This window comes from Nothobranchius furzeri, chromosome 12 (genome assembly GCF_043380555.1).
Source record: "Nothobranchius furzeri strain GRZ-AD chromosome 12, NfurGRZ-RIMD1, whole genome shotgun sequence".
NCBI classification, from domain to species: domain Eukaryota; kingdom Metazoa; phylum Chordata; class Actinopteri; order Cyprinodontiformes; family Nothobranchiidae; genus Nothobranchius; species Nothobranchius furzeri.
The window spans coordinates 58,617,439-58,636,299 of NC_091752.1; the positions used below are offsets into that span (position 1 = coordinate 58,617,439).

At 41.7% G+C, this 18,861-nt stretch overlaps 2 protein-coding genes across 4 annotated transcripts in view; one reads left to right on the forward strand and one right to left on the reverse strand.

Moving 5' to 3' along the window:
• Positions 1 to 6,165, forward strand: part of LOC107376459 (ubiquitin carboxyl-terminal hydrolase 22) — a 43,799-nt gene extending 37,634 nt beyond the window's left edge. For all 3 annotated transcript variants that reach the window (XM_070542757.1, XM_070542758.1, XM_070542759.1), the window contains 7 exons: positions 698 to 803; positions 1,764 to 1,922; positions 3,295 to 3,421; positions 4,939 to 5,030; positions 5,269 to 5,331; positions 5,680 to 5,829; positions 5,906 to 6,165. In XM_070542757.1, coding sequence (XP_070398858.1) covers positions 698 to 803; positions 1,764 to 1,922; positions 3,295 to 3,421; positions 4,939 to 5,030; positions 5,269 to 5,331; positions 5,680 to 5,829; positions 5,906 to 5,948 — 740 coding nt within the window. In that variant the 3' untranslated portion in view covers positions 5,949 to 6,165. The remainder of the gene's footprint in view (positions 1 to 697; positions 804 to 1,763; positions 1,923 to 3,294; positions 3,422 to 4,938; positions 5,031 to 5,268; positions 5,332 to 5,679; positions 5,830 to 5,905) is intronic.
• Positions 6,166 to 12,251: 6,086 nt separating this feature from the next.
• LOC107376458 (somatostatin receptor type 2) lies at positions 12,252 to 15,036 on the reverse strand. The gene is made up of 2 exons (XM_070542760.1): positions 14,898 to 15,036; positions 12,252 to 13,534 (listed from the first exon to the last, which is right to left on the reverse strand). Exon 2 carries the CDS (start codon positions 13,506 to 13,508, stop codon positions 12,384 to 12,386), a length of 1,125 nt encoding a protein of 374 aa, XP_070398861.1. The 5' UTR covers positions 13,509 to 13,534; positions 14,898 to 15,036; the 3' UTR covers positions 12,252 to 12,383.
• Positions 15,037 to 18,861: the final 3,825 nt, after the last annotated feature.

Consider the following 18,861-nt stretch of genomic DNA (forward strand, 5'->3'; position numbering starts at 1 on the left):
AAAAATTAAATACAGCTTAGCCGGTTAATTGCTGGGATCATAAAACACGGAAACAGCAGCACGCAGAACTCACGAGGCAACGTTTTACGTGACGTTTACTTGTTGCTGTGAGTAATAAGACAGCAAAAGACACGCCAAAATAAGTTTAGGAAGCCCACTAAGAATCGTAATAAAAGCATTTAAAATAAATACCATATACAGTTGAGGAAACGTTGGTTGAAGTACCTGATATGAAGTGGTCGCTGCATAAGTGAAAACCTTTACTCTCGGGATCCCACAGTTTCATTTCAGCCCGGTCACTAGCGCGTTTTATTACAATGATCCAACGTTGGCGGCGCTCCGGATCTTGGGGAATCCTGTAGATGGCTCATTCCTTATGTTGTCCGCATCTGTTCTGCATCCTGGTGCACAACAGGAATCTACCATATTTCCCGTCTGATTGAGTTTTCTGACAATAACAAATAGTCCAGCTGCCGGCTTCTGCCTGCCAATATGGCGCCGTTTCGATTTGAACTGTTCCACGCCGGGAGAAGTGACGTCCACTCCCGGAGCTCTATAGGCCCAGCACACAGGCCAAGCAGGTAGGCTCGAGAGCGAGCTAAAACAGTTTTTAGGAGGCTGCAGGTGAAAGTCAAAGTAAGAACAAAGGCCAATAAGCTGGTGGTGACAATGATGGTGTTTATTTTGCAATCTGCAGAAGATGACAATGGGAAAAAGACCAACAATCCAAATCACTGTAACTGCATCATAGACCAAATCTTCACCGGGGGCCTGCAATCAGATGTTACCTGTCAAGTTTGCCAGTAAGTTGACTCTCTATTTGCTTTGTGGCTTCAATAACAAACCAAAGAAATGTCCCCTCTGATATTTCCTCATTCACTCATTCTTCCCAGACGTCCCTAGCTCTCACCGATGCCCGGGTCCTCCTGGACTCTGCTCGTTCTCTCATTAAGTATAAGAAGACGGGCAGCGTGTGTCCTCAGCTACTCTTATTGAAAGACCCGGTCCCCGCAGAGCTACTGTAATAGGGGTTGTCTAGACAGCAGCACGGAGCAGGCGTTGCCCGTCTGCCCCCTAGAGCTGTCCTATCACATTAAAACATGCACGCTGCACTGCACCTAGCTCAGAGTAGCAGTCAATCCGGCCTCGGCTCATTCAGATGTTATCTGCATCCATACCGAGCAGAAATTGTAGAGGCAGAACTTGCTGTTTGATTTAGTTGTTCTGAAGAGCCTTGTTGGCTGTGAGGAAACAAAACTGCGTTTTGAACAAAGGGTCTAACCTAAAGGTGTCGTGTTGCTACAGGGCAACACTGCCATCCACACAAACGCTTGTGCATTTAATGTATTAGCCTCCCGCTGGTCCAGTTGGGTATTGCAAACTCATGACTCATCTCATCAACACTTTATATTTGCAGAGGCTCCTCCTTGTGAATATATATTCATGTGTACTCTCCTGGAAGCCACCATTTTACCCAGGCTACGGTCCATCACTTTCATTGGGGTTTAATAATTCTTGTTGCAATGCCAATTTTCTCTAAAACGACCCTTCATTGAACCATAATTGACTCTGCAGCATTGCTGTGAACAGTGTGTGTGTGTATACCTCCCTGCACAATAAAAGAAAAGCTTAAATCCACGGTGGCACGGTGAGTTTACACTCGTGTTGCACACTGTGTCATCATCCTTTCATCCCTTTATGATAAATGATAAACATGATCATACATGGACTAATCTCTTTACCCCTCCGCACCTCCTCCATAGCGGCGTTTCCACAACGATAGATCCATTTTGGGACATCAGTCTGGATTTGCCAGGTTCCCCCACGCCTTTCTGGCCCCTCAGCCCCGGGGGGGATGGCAGCACAGTAAATGGCGAGAACCACCTGTCAGGATCCACCACGCTCACAGACTGCCTGCGCAGGTACACCTTTACTCTTTGATGGCCTTCTTACCTGTCTTTTTTTCTCTCAGTTTAGCAGCCTAGCAGTCTCTTCGTGATGCTGTAGCTTTTGACTTCATCTTCTGACAGACATGAACTCTTCATGTTTTTGCTCTCTTAGACAGAAATAAATGATGCGTAACATTTTATCATTGCTCCCCCCTCCACCTACTGCCTCTTGATTCTAATAGCACCCAAACATCTGTCAACCCCCCATATGAAGAGTGACAACAATCCTTATGTTTGGGTCTCAACCTGTCCTCCACTGCCTCCTAATTCCCTCCCCTCTCTCTACCTAATGCCCCCCCCCCCCCTCCCTGCCCTGCCTCTCACATTTTTACCCCTCACCCTGTTTTCCCTCACTTTCCTTTCCTGCTGACAGTTTTTTTACTGCAGCACCTCACACACCCCTACTTGCTGCAGCAAGTCTCTTAAAGGTACAGAGTAGGCTGTTGCTGTTGCCATGGTGATGAAGACATTAGTAGTACCAGCAGGGTGTTTTTGGTTCAGTGAACTAAGATGCGGCAAAATCTGCATGTTGTGTAATTCTGAATCTAAAACTGGATTTGGGCGAACATTTGCTGGTTGATCAGCAACAAAATATGTTCTAATATTCCTAAAACATATTACAACTAAGAAATAACCATTTTTTTAACATTTTTTTTTATTAATTTTCTTCATTTGGGTACCAACACATATAATGAAAATGTCTCCACTCAAAACATAAAAAAAGACATAAATATACAAATAAACACAAACATGAAAACATTGTGCCCAATACCAATTTTCATTTCCCTTCTGTTAGCAAACCCGAATTCATGGTATGTTTGAAGTAGAACAAAAATAAAGAAGGGAGTCAAATAAAGTGAAAAAAAAGAAAAGAAAAAAGACACACACACCCTGCATACATTAACAATATCAAATTACTTTGTTGTTTCACATTGTATTACTCGTTTCCAAAAAAGCAAAAAATAACTTCCAGATCTCATCAAATGTATCTAACACATTTTTTGTAAAATAGCTTATTCGTTCTAAAGCCACAAAGGATGCCATAGCTTCCAACCAGTCTGAGGTTGAACAAATGTTAGTTTTTTTCCAGCAACGTGCAATACATCTTTTAACCTCCAATAGGCAAATATCCATAAGATGTTTTTTAGAATTAGAAAGGATAAAGTTGTAAGGATATATGTTTAAAACACACAACTTAGGGTCTACAGGTATTACTTCATTAATTATTTTACCAATAATTTAAAGTCTCCTTCCCAAGAAAAACAGGTTTTTTGGTTTATTTCTAAAACTTTGGATTCTGTTCTCAACTTTGCTTATTTATTTTTACACATTTTCTGATCTGTAGGTTTACACGGCCTGAGCATCTCGGAAGCAATGCCAAAATCAAGTGTGGCGGTTGCCATAGTTACCAGGAATCTACCAAACAGCTGACCATGAAGAAGCTCCCCATCGTAGCATGCTTTCATCTCAAAGTGAGTCAGTGACAACCGTAATGCAGCATTATCGGTCATCAGTGGAACGGCAGATTCTGATAAAGGCGTAGGGTATTTATGGTTCTCTCTCTGTGTGTGTGTGTGTGTGTGTGTGTGTGTGTGTGTGTGTGTGTGTGTGTGTGTGTAGGGCTGCTCGATTATGGCAAAAATAATAATCACGATTATGGTGACTGAAATTGAGATCACGATTATTTAGGACGATTTTTCTATTTATGTTGATTTTATTTGTTTTTATTCAGTCATAAAACTGCTCAGGGCACAATCAGGACAAAAATAAATAAGAAACAAGATGATCACTAAAATAATTCCACATTCCCAGTAGAAAAAGACCAATATACTTATAGCTCATAGTCTATGACCCAAGGGCTGTAGACCTTGGTTTAACTCATTTAAGTCTAACCAGTACAGACCCAAATACCAATATCTTGCAAATACTGACAGCAAGAATTATACAGTGGCATTTATAACAAATAAATGCAAATAAATTGATGTTCATAAAATGTTACATAACATTTATTGAGTCATGTCAAGGTGCTGTAGGAGAGTGCACTAGCACCGTGCCCTCAGAGAGATTAGTTATCAGCGTGAGGAACTTATTTCTACCTTATTTATAAACTATGACATATTTACAGGTCAATCAGTTAATGTAATAATTGTCCCAAACACAGCTGCACCCCCCACCCCCCACCCCGGTCTCACAGCAATCGGGCAAGCTGCACGTGTGTTTAGCATGCTGCACGCGCACATTTAGCCATTTTTAGCTGCTCAGGAGTCCGCAGGTGCGGGTGTGTGTCACTCACTCTGGTTAGTTTAACAGGGAGCCGGCTCCAAGAGCCGTTTCTTTAGCGACTGACACATCACTGCATCATTCCCTTTCCTAATGTTGTGAAGAACGGTCCAGAGCACAGGCGGAGTGTTTAGCTAACCTGCAGGAAATGTCGACGACAGTTATCCAGAAAGTAGCTAAGGGTTACCAGAGATGTTTCTGAGGTGTTCGCCAGGTACTTTTAAGTTAAAAAGTCAAGAAGGGGGTCTGAGAAGCTGCTAGAAATAGCGTCAAAGTCGCTAAGTTGGCGACACTGTGGAGGTGCGCTTCATTTGTAACTCAGGGCAGCGCAAGCGGGAGGAGCAAATAATCGGCTTGTTTTGTTTTTTATAATCGTTCAAAACTCAGATCGTAATCGTGATTAAAATTCGATTAATTGAGCAGCCCTATGTGTGTGTGTGTGTGTGTGTGTGTGTGTGTGTGTGTGTGCGCTCATACTTTTTGCTTTACCTCCTGCTGTTATGTTCATGTCCTTTCCTGGGACACTCGTGATCCCAAAGTACTTATTTATATTCACACCACCGGAGACATGTAATGTGTAACGATGTTATATAGGAAGATACGTTAAAGAAATTCAAGGCTGGGATGGTTTTTATTATATTTTTATGAAAGCTGTGGTAAAAAATGTAAACATACCAATCCACTAACGTCCTTCTCTTTTCTGTCCCAGCGGTTTGAGCACTCTGCTAAACTGCGGAGGAAGATTACTACGTACGTTTCCTTCCCTCTAGAGTTGGACATGACGCCCTTCATGGCATCCAGGTGAGAATTCAAATTTATAGCAATTTCTGACTTTTTCACAATCTGCATCAAACCTATATATTTATATTGTCCATAAATGCACTAATAATAAGCTCACATAGACATCTTTGGCTTTATTAAATCTTATTATACAGCTTAAAAGAATGACTTTTCTAAGTGGTGTTATTCTGCCCCCTAGTGGAGTAATTTAATTTCCTCCTATTGAATGCATCTTTATTTTCCCTTCTGTTTTCCACAGTAAAGAGAGCAGAGTGAATGGGCAGTATCAACAGTCGGTTGACGTATTAAACAACGACAATAAGTGAGTACCTGTGGTTGTGGGCTATGAAACAAACATGTTATAGAACTGTTTTCAGCCCTTTTATAGAAGTGCTGGGAGAACACAGCAGCATAAGCCAAAGACCTGAAGTATCCGACTGTGACTTCCTCTAATGAAATCAATCTGAATCTTATTAAAAGCTGCTTAGTTTTGCTAGTTACAGTGGCTCCACTTTTTCCAGAACATTTATTGGGGATTTACTGCCTTAATAAAAGTGTCACTTTCATTTCATGAAGATGTACTAATGATTCTTTTTATGACGTCTCTATCTATGCTATGGGACATCAGGTTGTGATTAAAGAATGATGTCACATCTGCTTTGATTTGCAGGTATTCTTTGTTTGCTGTGGTCAACCACCAAGGCACATTAGAGAGTGGTCACTACACCAGCTTCATCCGTCAACACAAAGACCAGTGGTTCAAGTGTGATGACGCCATCATCACCAAGGCCAGCATTAAGGATGTGCTTGATAGCGAAGGGTAAGATTCAGTCCAAAAGATTAACAGAAGTTGTAAATTTCCGGAAACTGAGCTGGATGTTGGTTTTCTCCTTTAGGTATCTCTTGTTCTATCATAAACAGTTCCTTGAGTACGAGTAGTTTCTGACACCACTGAGCATGGAAAGCCACTGCTTCAGAGCGGAGAGTCAAGAGACCCAGGGGCAGGAGAAAGCGCAAACACACAACCCTACCTGAAATCTTTTGACTACCAGTCTGCTCCTCCAGCTGAGTAGGACAAAAAAAAAGAGACATGTAAAATCATGCAACTTTTGAAAAGAAACAAACAAAAAAGCACTGAGCTACTTCTTGGCATCTACTTGACAAAACTGAATGAAGAGGAGAGTCGGTGGAGCAGTCGGGCATCGTCACTTCAGGCTTGGGAAGAGAGCCTTGTCCTCCAGCGTCTGCTGCTTCCTGTTCCTGCTGCAGGGGGCAGAGTTTAGACACTTTGGTTTTTTTTTTTCTTTCAGTATTCTGACTCCCTTCCACCTCCCTGGCCTCCTTTTCTCTCCCATGGTGCTCTCTTTTCAAATGACCAAGCATTTAAACTCACTCGTGATGGAGAACAGTAAGTTGTCATATGCATAAAGGACCCATTGCAAAAATATATATAAATATATAAATAAATCAGTGTATTACAAACTTTGCAAGGACCTTTTTAAAGGTATGGTTATGATGTGTATCATTTGTGAATTTAGCTATGAAATACTGTACGGATCTAGTATATGTCTATTTTTTAAGAGCAATGAAAACATTGGAGAGCTTAGCGATCGCTGCCTTTGCCAGTTGCTGGGGAAGTGCTGCCATGGAAACGAAACAGATTTGGACCAGAGTGTTCTCATGTCCATTTATTTACTGTTGATTTCTTTTTTAAATTCTGGTTGAGGGCAGGGAATATCTATTTTTTTAGCAACTTGTGTCTTCTTTTTGTTTACTGTTCTTTTTCAGTGTATTTTGAAAGGTTTCAGTACATTTGCATGTCCATAGCTGTCCTGGTAAAGGGGAGTGTGGGAGTAATGGTGGTGTTGATTCATTGGTTTGCCTTTTGGGTTTGAGAACTCGTATGTTGAACATGAGCTCCGGCTTCATTTGGCATTCTGAGCAGCAGAGCGGTGTGTGGACTCTAGATACGTCCCATTTATGAAGATGTTCTGTTCTTTTTCAAGGAACATGTTGAACCTTCTGTAAAAAAGCTCATTTAACAACCCGGATGCTGCTTACAAATCAGCACCAGTAATGGTTCAAGGCGGGCTGCCAATCAGACGATGAGGCAGTGGAAGAGAGTGCGTGAGATGTATGGAGGGTGAAACATATTGCACACAAGTGGGGGGGATTATTTGACCTGGCTCTGAATCCACCAGTGTTAAAAGTTCTCCATGGCAACTGTGTCTGGTGTGGTTTGTGGCATGTTTTGCCTCTGCAGTGCAGTAAACTTGATCCGTGCTGTCCAGTCAGACTAAAGATGATGTACTTTACCTGTCAGGGCCACCGATTGTAAATGTATGACACAAGGAAATGCTCTTTTGTTTAAAATAAATAAAACCAGGGCCCTGATCTATCATAGAATAATGCCACATTATAGTTCGAACCCCCTTTTTTGTATTTACTTCATTTTTTGCTGCTGAAATCAAACATGCATATCTTTTTGTCTGCTGCAGAGTCTGTGTGCAAGGGCAGCGAGAGTGGAATTCAGCACTTGTATAATGGTCACACTATGGTTTAGATGCATCACGGGGCAGTTAAGGCCTTCCAAGGACATTCAGGGAAACGGCTGAAACGAAAAAGGAAGAGAGCTTCATTATCTGTTTCAGTAATTAAACTCTCAACAAAACTGGAAATGTGTGTGTTGTGTCCTTTTTCTGCCGAAACGTTAGTTTAGAGGTGATGAACTGACATGTTTCTGCCTGGGAGTTCTCTATAGGTAAAGACTCATCTGGTGCTAATTTGCCTCAGCTCTTGAGTTAAACATTTGGTATGTTGGTGCCCCCTTGAGGCTGCATGTAGCACTACACAATGTGGGAGATTAAATCACTCCAGGCTAGAAAAAGTGGTTTTTTTTTAATGAAAGCTATGTTTTTTAAACAAGATGATACTAAGTTGTTATATAATTGTGATTTGTAGCAATAATTAAAGAGAAGACTTGAAATGTAAACAAAAGAAAATTAATTTAAGGTCTTTTTTATTTTTGACTCAAAATATTTCTATTTTCCCTCTTGAGTTGCAAGCAGATAAAGTGGCTCTTTTGGTAGATACAGTTGTTCTAAAGAAAAAAAAGTTGGGTTTTTGTCTTCTCTAGGGGCTAAAAGCCATTATTAGTACCGCAATTTTCAATTCATGTTTATTTATATAGCGCCAAATCATGACAACAGTCGTCTCAAGGCACTTCACACAGTAAATGTTCCAGTACAGGTCAGTTCATTAAGCCAATCAGAAAAAAACACAAATCTGAATTGTGCCGTTACCCCTCAGACCTGCAGATACTTCTGAAGGGGCTCAAAAATAGATCAGCCAGTTTGTCTTTAATTCCATTTCAAGGCTCATAAAAAAGGATAATTCAGATCATGGACTCATTTCTATTCGGCTTATGTCTCAGTAGAGTCACATGGACCTGGTGACTGTTGTTTCTGATGCAAACACCGGCCATTAGCACCCACCTCTCTAAAAGAAATCACTCCTGTAATTGATTCAATACAGCTGGGCCCAGACTTTATTCTTTAAAGAATGCTGTAAGCCAACCACAGCTTCAAGGACAAATACAAACAATGAGAACTTTATACAAAAGCACTTTTGACCACATCAAAGCAAATGCCAATAAAAAGCAAGGAAATCAGCTTCAACGATTCAGTCTGATAATCAAAAGCCTTAGTCTGTTCATACCAGGTGCCAATGACGATCACTGTGAATTAGCTACCTTTATGTGAAGCGGCTGCTCACATCTCAGATCACTCATTAACAAACTCATCTCTGTAGTCTGGCTTGATGCTATTTAGATGCATGGTGGCGCAGTGGTTGGCACTGTTGCCTCGCAGCACGAAGGTTGGCGGTTCAAAACTCTGCTGCGGTCTTTCTGCAGGGAGTTGCGTGTTCTCCCCATGCATGCGTGGGTTTCCTCCGGGTACTCCGGTTTCCCCCACAGATCACAGCATGCCCTATAGGTTATAAATTGTAAGTCACTTTGGATAAAAGCGTCTGCTAAACAAATAAGCATATAAACATGTATTGCACAGTGCTTTTAGTACAACACATCAGGACACTTTTAACGTTTACATGCATGTTTTGCGTCAGAAATCATCTTGGTTATACTAAATTGTTTCTAATCAACACTGTTGCTATAGAAGTGTACAACACAGCAGGGGTGTCATCATGCAGCACTAACAAAGATCTAATTCAGTCATTCAGACACGGGTGGACTGGGATGAAAATTCAGCCCTGGCATTTTTATGAACCACCTGCCCTCAGAGCGAGGGGGCGGTTGGCCCCAGGTCAGTCCACCCCTGTATGGACACAATGATAGAATATGCAATTCAATTAGGCACACATGGAGGATTTGCTGACAGTTTTCATTTAACATGTGTAAATCTACATATATTTACATTATAGTGTTGTCTGGTGGGGTGACGATACACACACAGATAATTCTTTGTAAATTAATGGGAATCTTTCAGTAGCTTTGATGTGTCACAAAGAACCTTCTACAGCTGGTGTGAATAAATTCTGGAGATGGTAATCTGACTCTGGCAAACAGATTGGGAGATGCAGGTTGTCAGGTTAAAGACTGGACTCCACTGTGGAGCAGCGTTGTAAGGATGAGAAAAGGAACAGCACAACCTCCTGAGGTGTTCTAGCCCTTCACAAATTCAACTCACTCAGCTGCTCTGTCACAATGCCCCCTCTTTTCCACAGTTTATAAGGAAATTGCAACAAAAATCGTGCTTGTTTTGTACTCCTTAAATTAAAAAGGACAGACAGGAATGGACGATATTTGTTCCTGCTGCACTGCCAAAATACATCATGTTCAAGTTGCACCTTTGGTTAAAACACAACAAAATTGTGCTCACACATCTGGTATTCAAGACACCCTTTACACAAATATTATGGATAAGTCACATGACATGGATTTGGATCACAATTTGATGAAATAGGACTTGATTTTAAAGAAAAACTTAAGAGTTAAATAGAACTTGTGCCGGTCTACAGGGTGAATATAAAAAATGAAACTATGTGAAATGCATCATCAGCACTTAGTTTGTGTTGCTAATTTCTCTGGGGGAAAAAATCATTACTTGGTTACTGTGCATACATTTGGTCAATTGAAATGTTTTATGGCTTGAAATTAAAACTCTGAAGCTAGGTTTTGAACACAAACATGGTCACGGGACATTCAACCCTCCCCTCGGGTATCTTTCCTGAGAGGAACCAGAAACCTGCATTTCAAGGGGCAACAAGATAGTGCTAAACACCAGTCACTGTTTTCTAACTCCAAACATATTTTGTTGTCCGTGACTTCAAATGCTGATTTTGGGACTCTAGCAGTTTGTCCTAAAGCTGAAGTGGTAGCAGCCAGCTGTTTCTCCCTCTCTAATATTATTGAGCAGAAAACCTCACACACCAGTGGTGTTCTGTAAATATGTGACTATGTAAGGAGTGGAGGACCCAGGGAAGTGCAGTGGATTGGCGGGGCCAATACTTGGATGGTCCAATATGGGCCATTCCCATCTGTACCGGGTCGGCCCGGGCCGGGTAGCGTAGGTTGTTTACATATCTGGGTGGCCTGGTATTTTTCCGGGCCAACCAAGGCTCATTCTCAGCCCTCTTCTCGAGGGGGTCTGCTTCAGGCCGACCAGGGCCAACACACCCACTGCTGACAGCAATTCACACCTTCCATTAGAGCAAGCCTCTGATTGGTGGGTAGAATCAGCCCACATGGGCTTAAGGCAAGGATGTGTGGAATCAACCGGGCCAGGCTGGGGCCGACTGGGGCTACCCAGCCCGGGCCGACCCGGTACAGATGGGAATGGCCCATTAGTTGCTTTCTGTCTGAAACGTGTCATTGGCAGAGGGTTTTATACAAATGAGAACCACTTCATTGGTATTTTTTTAATCTCCACAATAGAATTAACGCTGTACTGTGTTAGAATAATGTTGAGGTATAAAAAAAGTTTTAAGCTAATTTGTTTTCCAAATGTACTATTGCATCCTTTAAAGTGAGTTTTGCCATGGGTGGAGAGTCAGCCAGACTTCCTGTTAGAAAAATGACTGGAAAAAAGAGTTGACTGGAGGACCGAGAGAGCAGCCCCCCCTTTAACCCCCCCTGCATGCACTCTTGAGTTTTTCAGTTGGAAAAAATGAGTTGTTAACAAGCACGTACACACGATGATACGTCCTTGGTATCATGCATCCAAAACATGAATACACATCTTGTGTATAAAGGCACAGTCCAATATTTTTAACAGATCTAAATAACAGCTGCAAACATTATCAACTTATTCAGAATGCCAAAAAACATCACTCATGCAGATTTGGTGTACAAAAACAAACAGGGACATCGCTTTAACACTGTTCAACATAAAATCATCTGTCTTAGCATTGCTTTGGAAAGAACCTGCCTTCACACCATTACTAAGCTTCAATTATACACGAAACCAAAAGGAAAAGGGTGAACTTGTGACAAGACTAACTATGTTGGTCATATTTACATTTCATACACTGATTCTGAATCGAAGCATTGAGACAAACAACACGCTCATTATGCTCTGGCTGAAGGACATCGTTACCTTTTTCACACGCCTGATTGTTTTCATACAAAATGACATCTCAGAAGTTAACTATGTTGCTGCTGGTTGTATTGTACAGTACAGACAGGGTCCTTCTCTGCACTGCTGTCAGCCTTGTGATTTTTATAGCACATGAGCACATGCTGTTCTGTTAGGATTTTCAAACACAGCAAAACAGACATATGGGAACTCGACCCCCAGCTGTCAACAACATATATAATCCTGAGTCTCCAGGAAAAAAATCCATGTTACCCAGGGGACCATTTGCAAGTGGGTGTTGGTGTCTGTTATCGCTCCTCAGGTCCATTACACCAAGGACGGAGAGGTGTCAACCACATTTCATTAACAACCTACTGAAAAGATTGGTCTGAAACTTGGGAGGGTAACAAAAGACACATTGTCCACTTACATGTTCAGATTTTTTTAACAAGTCTGCTTTAAGTTTAATAATCAAACTCTTTTAGTGGGATTCAATTCAATTCAAGTTTATTTATAAAGCGCCAAATCACGACAAGAGTCGTCTCAAGGCACTTCACATAATAAACATTCCAATTCAGGTCAGTTCATTAAGCCAATCAGAAAAAATGTTTCCTATATAAGGAACCCAGCAAATTGCATCAAGTCACTGACTAGTGTCAGTGACTATACAGCAATCCTCATACTAAGCAAGCATGCAGCGACAGTGGAGAGGAAAACTCCCTTTTAACAGGATGTTAATAAAAAATGACAGTTGGTGTTTGTAGTTCTTAGCAGCTTCCTCCTAGATGCTGGTCTGCAGCTCGCCATTCAGTAAAGTGCTCTGTGTCTCTGTGGGGTCATTTATCATGCGGGATTTGTCCTGTCGGCTGTCACTGTGGTCAACCTCATCCAGCCCTCCCACCTTCTTAAGGTGCAGGACATTCTGGAAACTCTTTTTGAAGTTCTCCGATAGGAAAGCGTACAGGATGGGGTTTGCACAGCTGTTGGCATACCCCAGAGCCACCACAAAGGCGAAGATGCTCCTCAGGATGGGAGTTGTGTTGATGGTTCCTGTCACTGATGTCACATTAAAGACATAGAAAGGCAGCCAGCAGAAAACAAACACCGCCACCACTATGGACACCATCCTGGTTACCTTCCTCTCCGAGCGCTTCCTCTTGGAGGAGCCCACTCGGATACCTGAAGACTTCACCTTAATGATTATGAACAAATAACAAAGGCAGATGACCATAAGGGGCAACAGGAAGCCCAAAATGAAGGTGTAGAACATGAAGGCTGTGTAGTAGGCCTCTTGGGGCTCAGGCCACACAATGGTGCAGAAACAGCCATTGAGCTTTGTGATGAGACCACTGTAGATGACGATGGGTAGATTAACCAGCAGTGACACCCCCCAGACAGCTAGATTGATAGTCTTGGCAATGCGGGGCTTCCGCCACTTTGTAGACTTAATAGGATGCACCACGGCCAGGTAGCGGTCAATGCTCATCACCATCAGGCAGAAGATGGAAGTGAACTGGTTCAGAGAGTCAACGGTCATCACGACTCTGCAGAGCACAGGCCCAAAAGGCCAGTGGACCAGCGCCAACTGGATGGCTATGAATGGCAAGCTAAGCATAAAGAGCACATCTGCCACTGCCAAGTTGAGGATGTAGATGTTGGTGACGGTCTTCATCTTAGCGTAACGCAAGATGACGTAGATGACAAGGGCATTTCCACAAAGACCCACCGCACACACCAGAAAGTACATGCAGGTGATCACTACTGTGCTGGTTCTATTGAAGGTGGGGTCTGCGCTGCTCCTAGTCATATTAGACTCATTGACCTGCATAAAACTCTCGTACATGAAGTGATCCGATAAGTTTGGAGGAGATGACTGGAAAACCCAGGATTCCATGGTACAGTTCATGTCTGATGTTAATCACGGCATCCCACCTGCACAAAAAAAAGGACATTCATAAAAAAATAATAAAAAAAAAATTCCACTCAGTAAAGATTTTAGCTGATAGGATCCCAGCAGAATAAAGACTGATATTAATCTTCCTTCCTGCTCTGATTTTACCCGGTGACCGATGCCGAGTCGAAGCACTCAGCCTGACCTGCTATCACGACATTCTGTAATGACACTGCACATGAATGACAGTTATATTTGTTTACTTTTTCTAGTCATGCATGAGGACAGCCGTTCCTGCAGCAAATGCATTGATTTTACATCTTGATCACCTCTCTAGAGAACCTGGCTGATGGCGTGTCTGAAGAAGAGCACAGCCACTTTGAGTTTATTTGGTCAAGACCAGTGCTACCAAGGGAAATTAAGCAACCTTCAACAAAACACATGCACTCCAGGAAATGGAGGAAATGTTTGTATTTTCACATAAATGATCAGCTGTGAGCGGTTACGCTGAATTCTTCCTGGACTTTTCCATTGTCTAGTTATAGGGGTTGGCTTGGATGTGAACGAATCCCAGCCTGGGTAATTAAATGAGGCGGATCACTGCCAGTAGGCTTGCTGCTGTCAGATTCACAGGAGGTAAACAGCATGTGACAACTAATTTCAGTGCCAGTGGCATAAGAGGAGACACGTTTGTGTTTTTGTTCTGTAGCAGCAGGAAGATTTGGACAGTGTGGAATATTTGGTGAACGGATGTCACTGAAAACAATCTTTGACCCCAGAGACAGATACATGCTAATTTACTGAGTGAGAACATGTAGTCTTGGACAATACATCAGTTGATGAAATACTATTTGTTCAGAGCAGATACAACTTTAATTATTTACTTCAACAGAGAAAAACTACAGAAATAAGCTTGTCAGTTCCTGCTGTGAACAATAAAATCATCTTAATGAATGAACAAACTAGGCATTGGTAGAAAGACCACGTTGCATTCAACACACTCTTCACATGCAACAGGTAGCTATTTCTCAACAAACTAACCAGTGGGAAATGCATCGTGCACATACAATAGTGAAAAATGAACATTTCATAAAATAAACTGAATGTCTGAAGATTCAGTCGACCACATAGGCAAATTGCAGTTTCGTCAGAAGCGAAGTAAAAAGAGCAAAGTCGTGTCAGTCATTAACAGTGTTGAGAAACTCTGCACACATCAGCTGAGATTTCTGTTTGATTTGTGGGCTTTGAAACAGTCTCTGGGCAAACACGCAAAACTGTCCTTTTATTTAATTCACCTCCATAATAATAAATCAGTCAGTGATGAATAAATGAAGTGGTTTCAGTTCACTTTAGAAACAGAATAGAGCAAAAACAAGAAAACGGATATAAAGTAACTTGTCTTACCTATAACTGGGTTCACCCAGACTAGAGTCGCGATCACAGCGTTGTCATCACGGCAGATGTATCTTCATCTAAAAATCCATGAAGTTTGCTTTACCTGATTCGAGGAGGGAGCACTCTCGACCGTTTGAATTTTCCTCTCAACAGTCCCATAAGCAGCTGCGCATTGCACTCATGCGGAAAATGAAAAGAAACCAAAAACGAGGACAAGGCTCCGACGAGCTCGCGGAGTGGCGCGCGCTCTGTCTGTCTGTCTGTCTCCAGCCGGTGAGCTCGGGGATGTTTAAGGACGCACGTGAACCTCGCTGAGGAGGAGAGTCACCTCTGAACGAGGAGAAGCGCTGCCAAAGATTCATTGTAAACACACACGTTAACGCGCGCACTGAGTCGTGAGATTAAAGTGAGATAATGAGAAAAAAACACAACTAAAACGTGATTTAAAGTAGCCAAAATTTTGACAAAACACAAAAAAGTATATCTTACATTTCAGGGTTTGGTTTCATTTGTGAATGTTGATAACGGAAGTAACTTCCATTCATTTAATAAAACGGTGAAATTCCTGAAGTCTGTTACAGGGTTGGAGGTTATTTAGTTTTTTTTATTAATCAGTCAAAAATGTTACTTAAATGGTTAATGACAATTTTAGAAAAACTGTGAAGTTGCAAAAAATAATTTGTCCAACTTTCCTCAAAACACTTTATTTTTCATTAATGACAGACATTCTGATCCAACCATTGATTTGTGTTAAGTTTTAATCAAAAAGTTGTATTTAAAAAATAAAAAAATAAACACACACACACACACACACACACACACACACACACACACACACACATATATATATATATACAGTATATATATATATATATATATATATATATATATATATAGAGAGAGAGAGAGAGAGAGAGAGAGAGAGAGAGATATACAGTGTGTGTGTATATATATATATATATATATATATATATATATATATATATAGATAGATAGATAGATAGATAGATAGATAGATAGATAGATATATTGTTTTTGACCCCCCGCAACCACCATGGCTCTCACCCTGTTTGTGACCTTAACCCCAAACAGTGTGTGACGGGTCTCGGGGTCAAGCTGGATGCTGGACTCACAATGGCCCCACAGATAAACTCCAGTGAGGTCTTGTTTTTATCAGCTTCGCCACCTTACTCACCTACGACGAATCCTGAAACTGAGGCATTTGGAGTCAGTCATTTATGCCTTCATTACCTCTCGCCTGTACTATGCAAACGCCCTCCTCGGTGGTGTTCCGGACTCTGCCCTGAATCGGCTGCAGGTTGTTCAGAACGCTGCTGCCAGGTTCTTGATGGGTACACACTGACGTAGCCACATTACCCCTGTCCTGGAACATCTTCACTGCCTCCCAGTCATTTTCAGAGTGTAGTTTAAGTTACTGACTTTTGTTTTTAAAGCACTCAATGATCTCGCACCTCCCTACCTCTCTGCCCTTCTCACTCCATATGTGCCCACCCGCACGTTGAGGTCGGCTGACCTTTTGCTGCTGTACACACCGCGGATGAGACTTAAATCGCGGGGGGATCGAGCATTTGTGCATGCTGCCCCAAAGCTATGAAACTCATTGCCCATTGGAGTTCGGCAGGCTCCATCTCTGGCAGTTTTTAAATCTCGTTTAAAGACCCACTTTTACACTTTGGCTTTTAGACAGTGACTTGTTTTAGTGTTTCATTGTATCATTGTTTTAATGTGTTTTTAGTATTCATCATGTTTTATCTGCCTTTGATTGAGAGTTTTATCCTTTGTTTTAGCTCCTTGTAATGGTTGTGTTTTGTTTTAGCCTGTGCAGCACTTTGGGCAGCTCCCATGCTGTATTTTAAACGTGCTATATAATTAAACTATGCTATGCTATGCTATGCTATGCTATATATATATATATATATATATATATATATATATATATATATATATATATGTATACACACACACATACACACACACACACACACACACACACACACTCAACAAAAATATAAACGCAACACCTTTGTTTCTGCTCCGATATTTAATGAGATGGACTTAAAGATCTAAAATTCATTCCGGATACACAATATTACCATTTCTCTCAAAAAATGTTCACAAATCAGTCTAAATGTGTGATAGTGAGCACCTGTGCTTTGCTGAGATAGTCCATCCCACCTCACAGGTGTGCCACATCAAGATGCTGATCTAACATCATGAGTAGTGCACAGGTGTACCTTATACTGCCCACAATAAAAGGCCACCCTGGAATGTGCAGGTTTTTTCAAGTGGTGCTCGCTGCAGAACCACAAAGGTGGAGCTGCACCAGAAGGTGGAGCTGCACCAGGGTCAGCCCCACCCATTCCAGAGTCAGCCCCGTCCATTCCATCAGAGTCAGTACAATTCCTTCCAGTTGTCAGACTTGATAGCATTCTGGAACCAAAGAGGGTTTTATAGCTAAAAAATACACAAGATTGAGGACGGAGGTGAGAAGTTAACTGAACAGTTTTTGTAAAGGTTCTATATAATTAAAAATCTAACTTTTGGAACTTTTTTATCATGTTATATTGTCATTTCCTCATAAGAAACACGCCAAAGCCATTTTTGGCCTCATTCATGCATTTTCCTCCCATCTCAGCTTCAATTTGGTCTCCTCCCCTGAAGTGGGTCTGGTCTTGGTTCTCAAATCTGGATATTCTGTGAATTTTCTGACAAATTATTTCTGAAATGACTTCTACTGAGACACCGCCAATAAACCATACATCCCATCTCCAAAGACACACTGGATAGGACAATTACATGTAACACCACTTACTTCATATCAGATGTGGTGGAGTAGAGGCTATGGAGGCAGGTTGGCATATAGTTTTGCGCAGGTTCGACTCCCAGTGGCAGAAATCTTAGGTAGATTACAACCCCTTTTCTTAATTTCTAGCTACACTTGCCAGTACTATGTTTACAACAATTTACTGGTATACCGTTTACAATACAATGACTAATGTGTTTATTTATTTATTCGTTTATTTAGCCAGTGTGAGTCCATTTGTGAGCAGAGTTTCAACTAAAATGCTGTTTAGGAACGACCAAATTCAAAGAACTTTTAGAGACATAAATATTTTGCTGAAAAATAAACATTACAACTAAAATATAAACAAATTCAATGTTTCAGCTGGCTAAATAGATTGATGCCGACCTCACCGAGAATCGAACCAGCATCAGCTGAGGGGGAAGCAAAATTTGCTTCAGATGATCTTACCACTGGACTACCACAGCACATATGACAGTCATTCATGCTGTTGCCCCACATTATTGTTAGAGCGGCTGTGGGCAGATATCTGCTAAAAGAAATCGTTTCATTTCAAGATGTATTCAGGCTTTGTCATGTAGCAAGTTATATTTATCTTGTTTAATTGGAGCATTAACATTTGTAAAGTAGTAACAGCCATAATTCATGTGGGTCAGGTTAGTTTGCGATGAAGTTGGAAAACAAAAACGGAAGTCAGTGGGCTAGGCTGAGTTTGCGTGAATGGGCGGGGCTGACCCTGGTGCAGCTCCACCTTATGGTGCAGCTCCGCCTTTGTGGTTCTGCAGCGAGCACCCTCTCGGTTTTTTTGCTTTATTGGGGGCCTGGGGACTCAGAATCGGTCAGTATCTTTTGTGACCACCATTTGCCTGGTGCAGTGCAACACATCTTCTTCGCATAGAGTTTATCAGATTGTCAATTGTGGCCTGTGGAATGTTGGTCCACTCCTCTTCAATGGCTGTGCGAAGATGTTGGATATTAGCGGGAACTAGTACACGCTGTCGTATACGCCGGTCAAGCACATCCCAAACATGCACAATGGGTGATATGTCTGGTGAGTATGCTGGTCATGCAAGAACTGGGACATTTTCAGCTTCCAAGAATTGTGTACAGATCCTTACAACAAGGGGCCATGCATTATCTTGCTGAAGC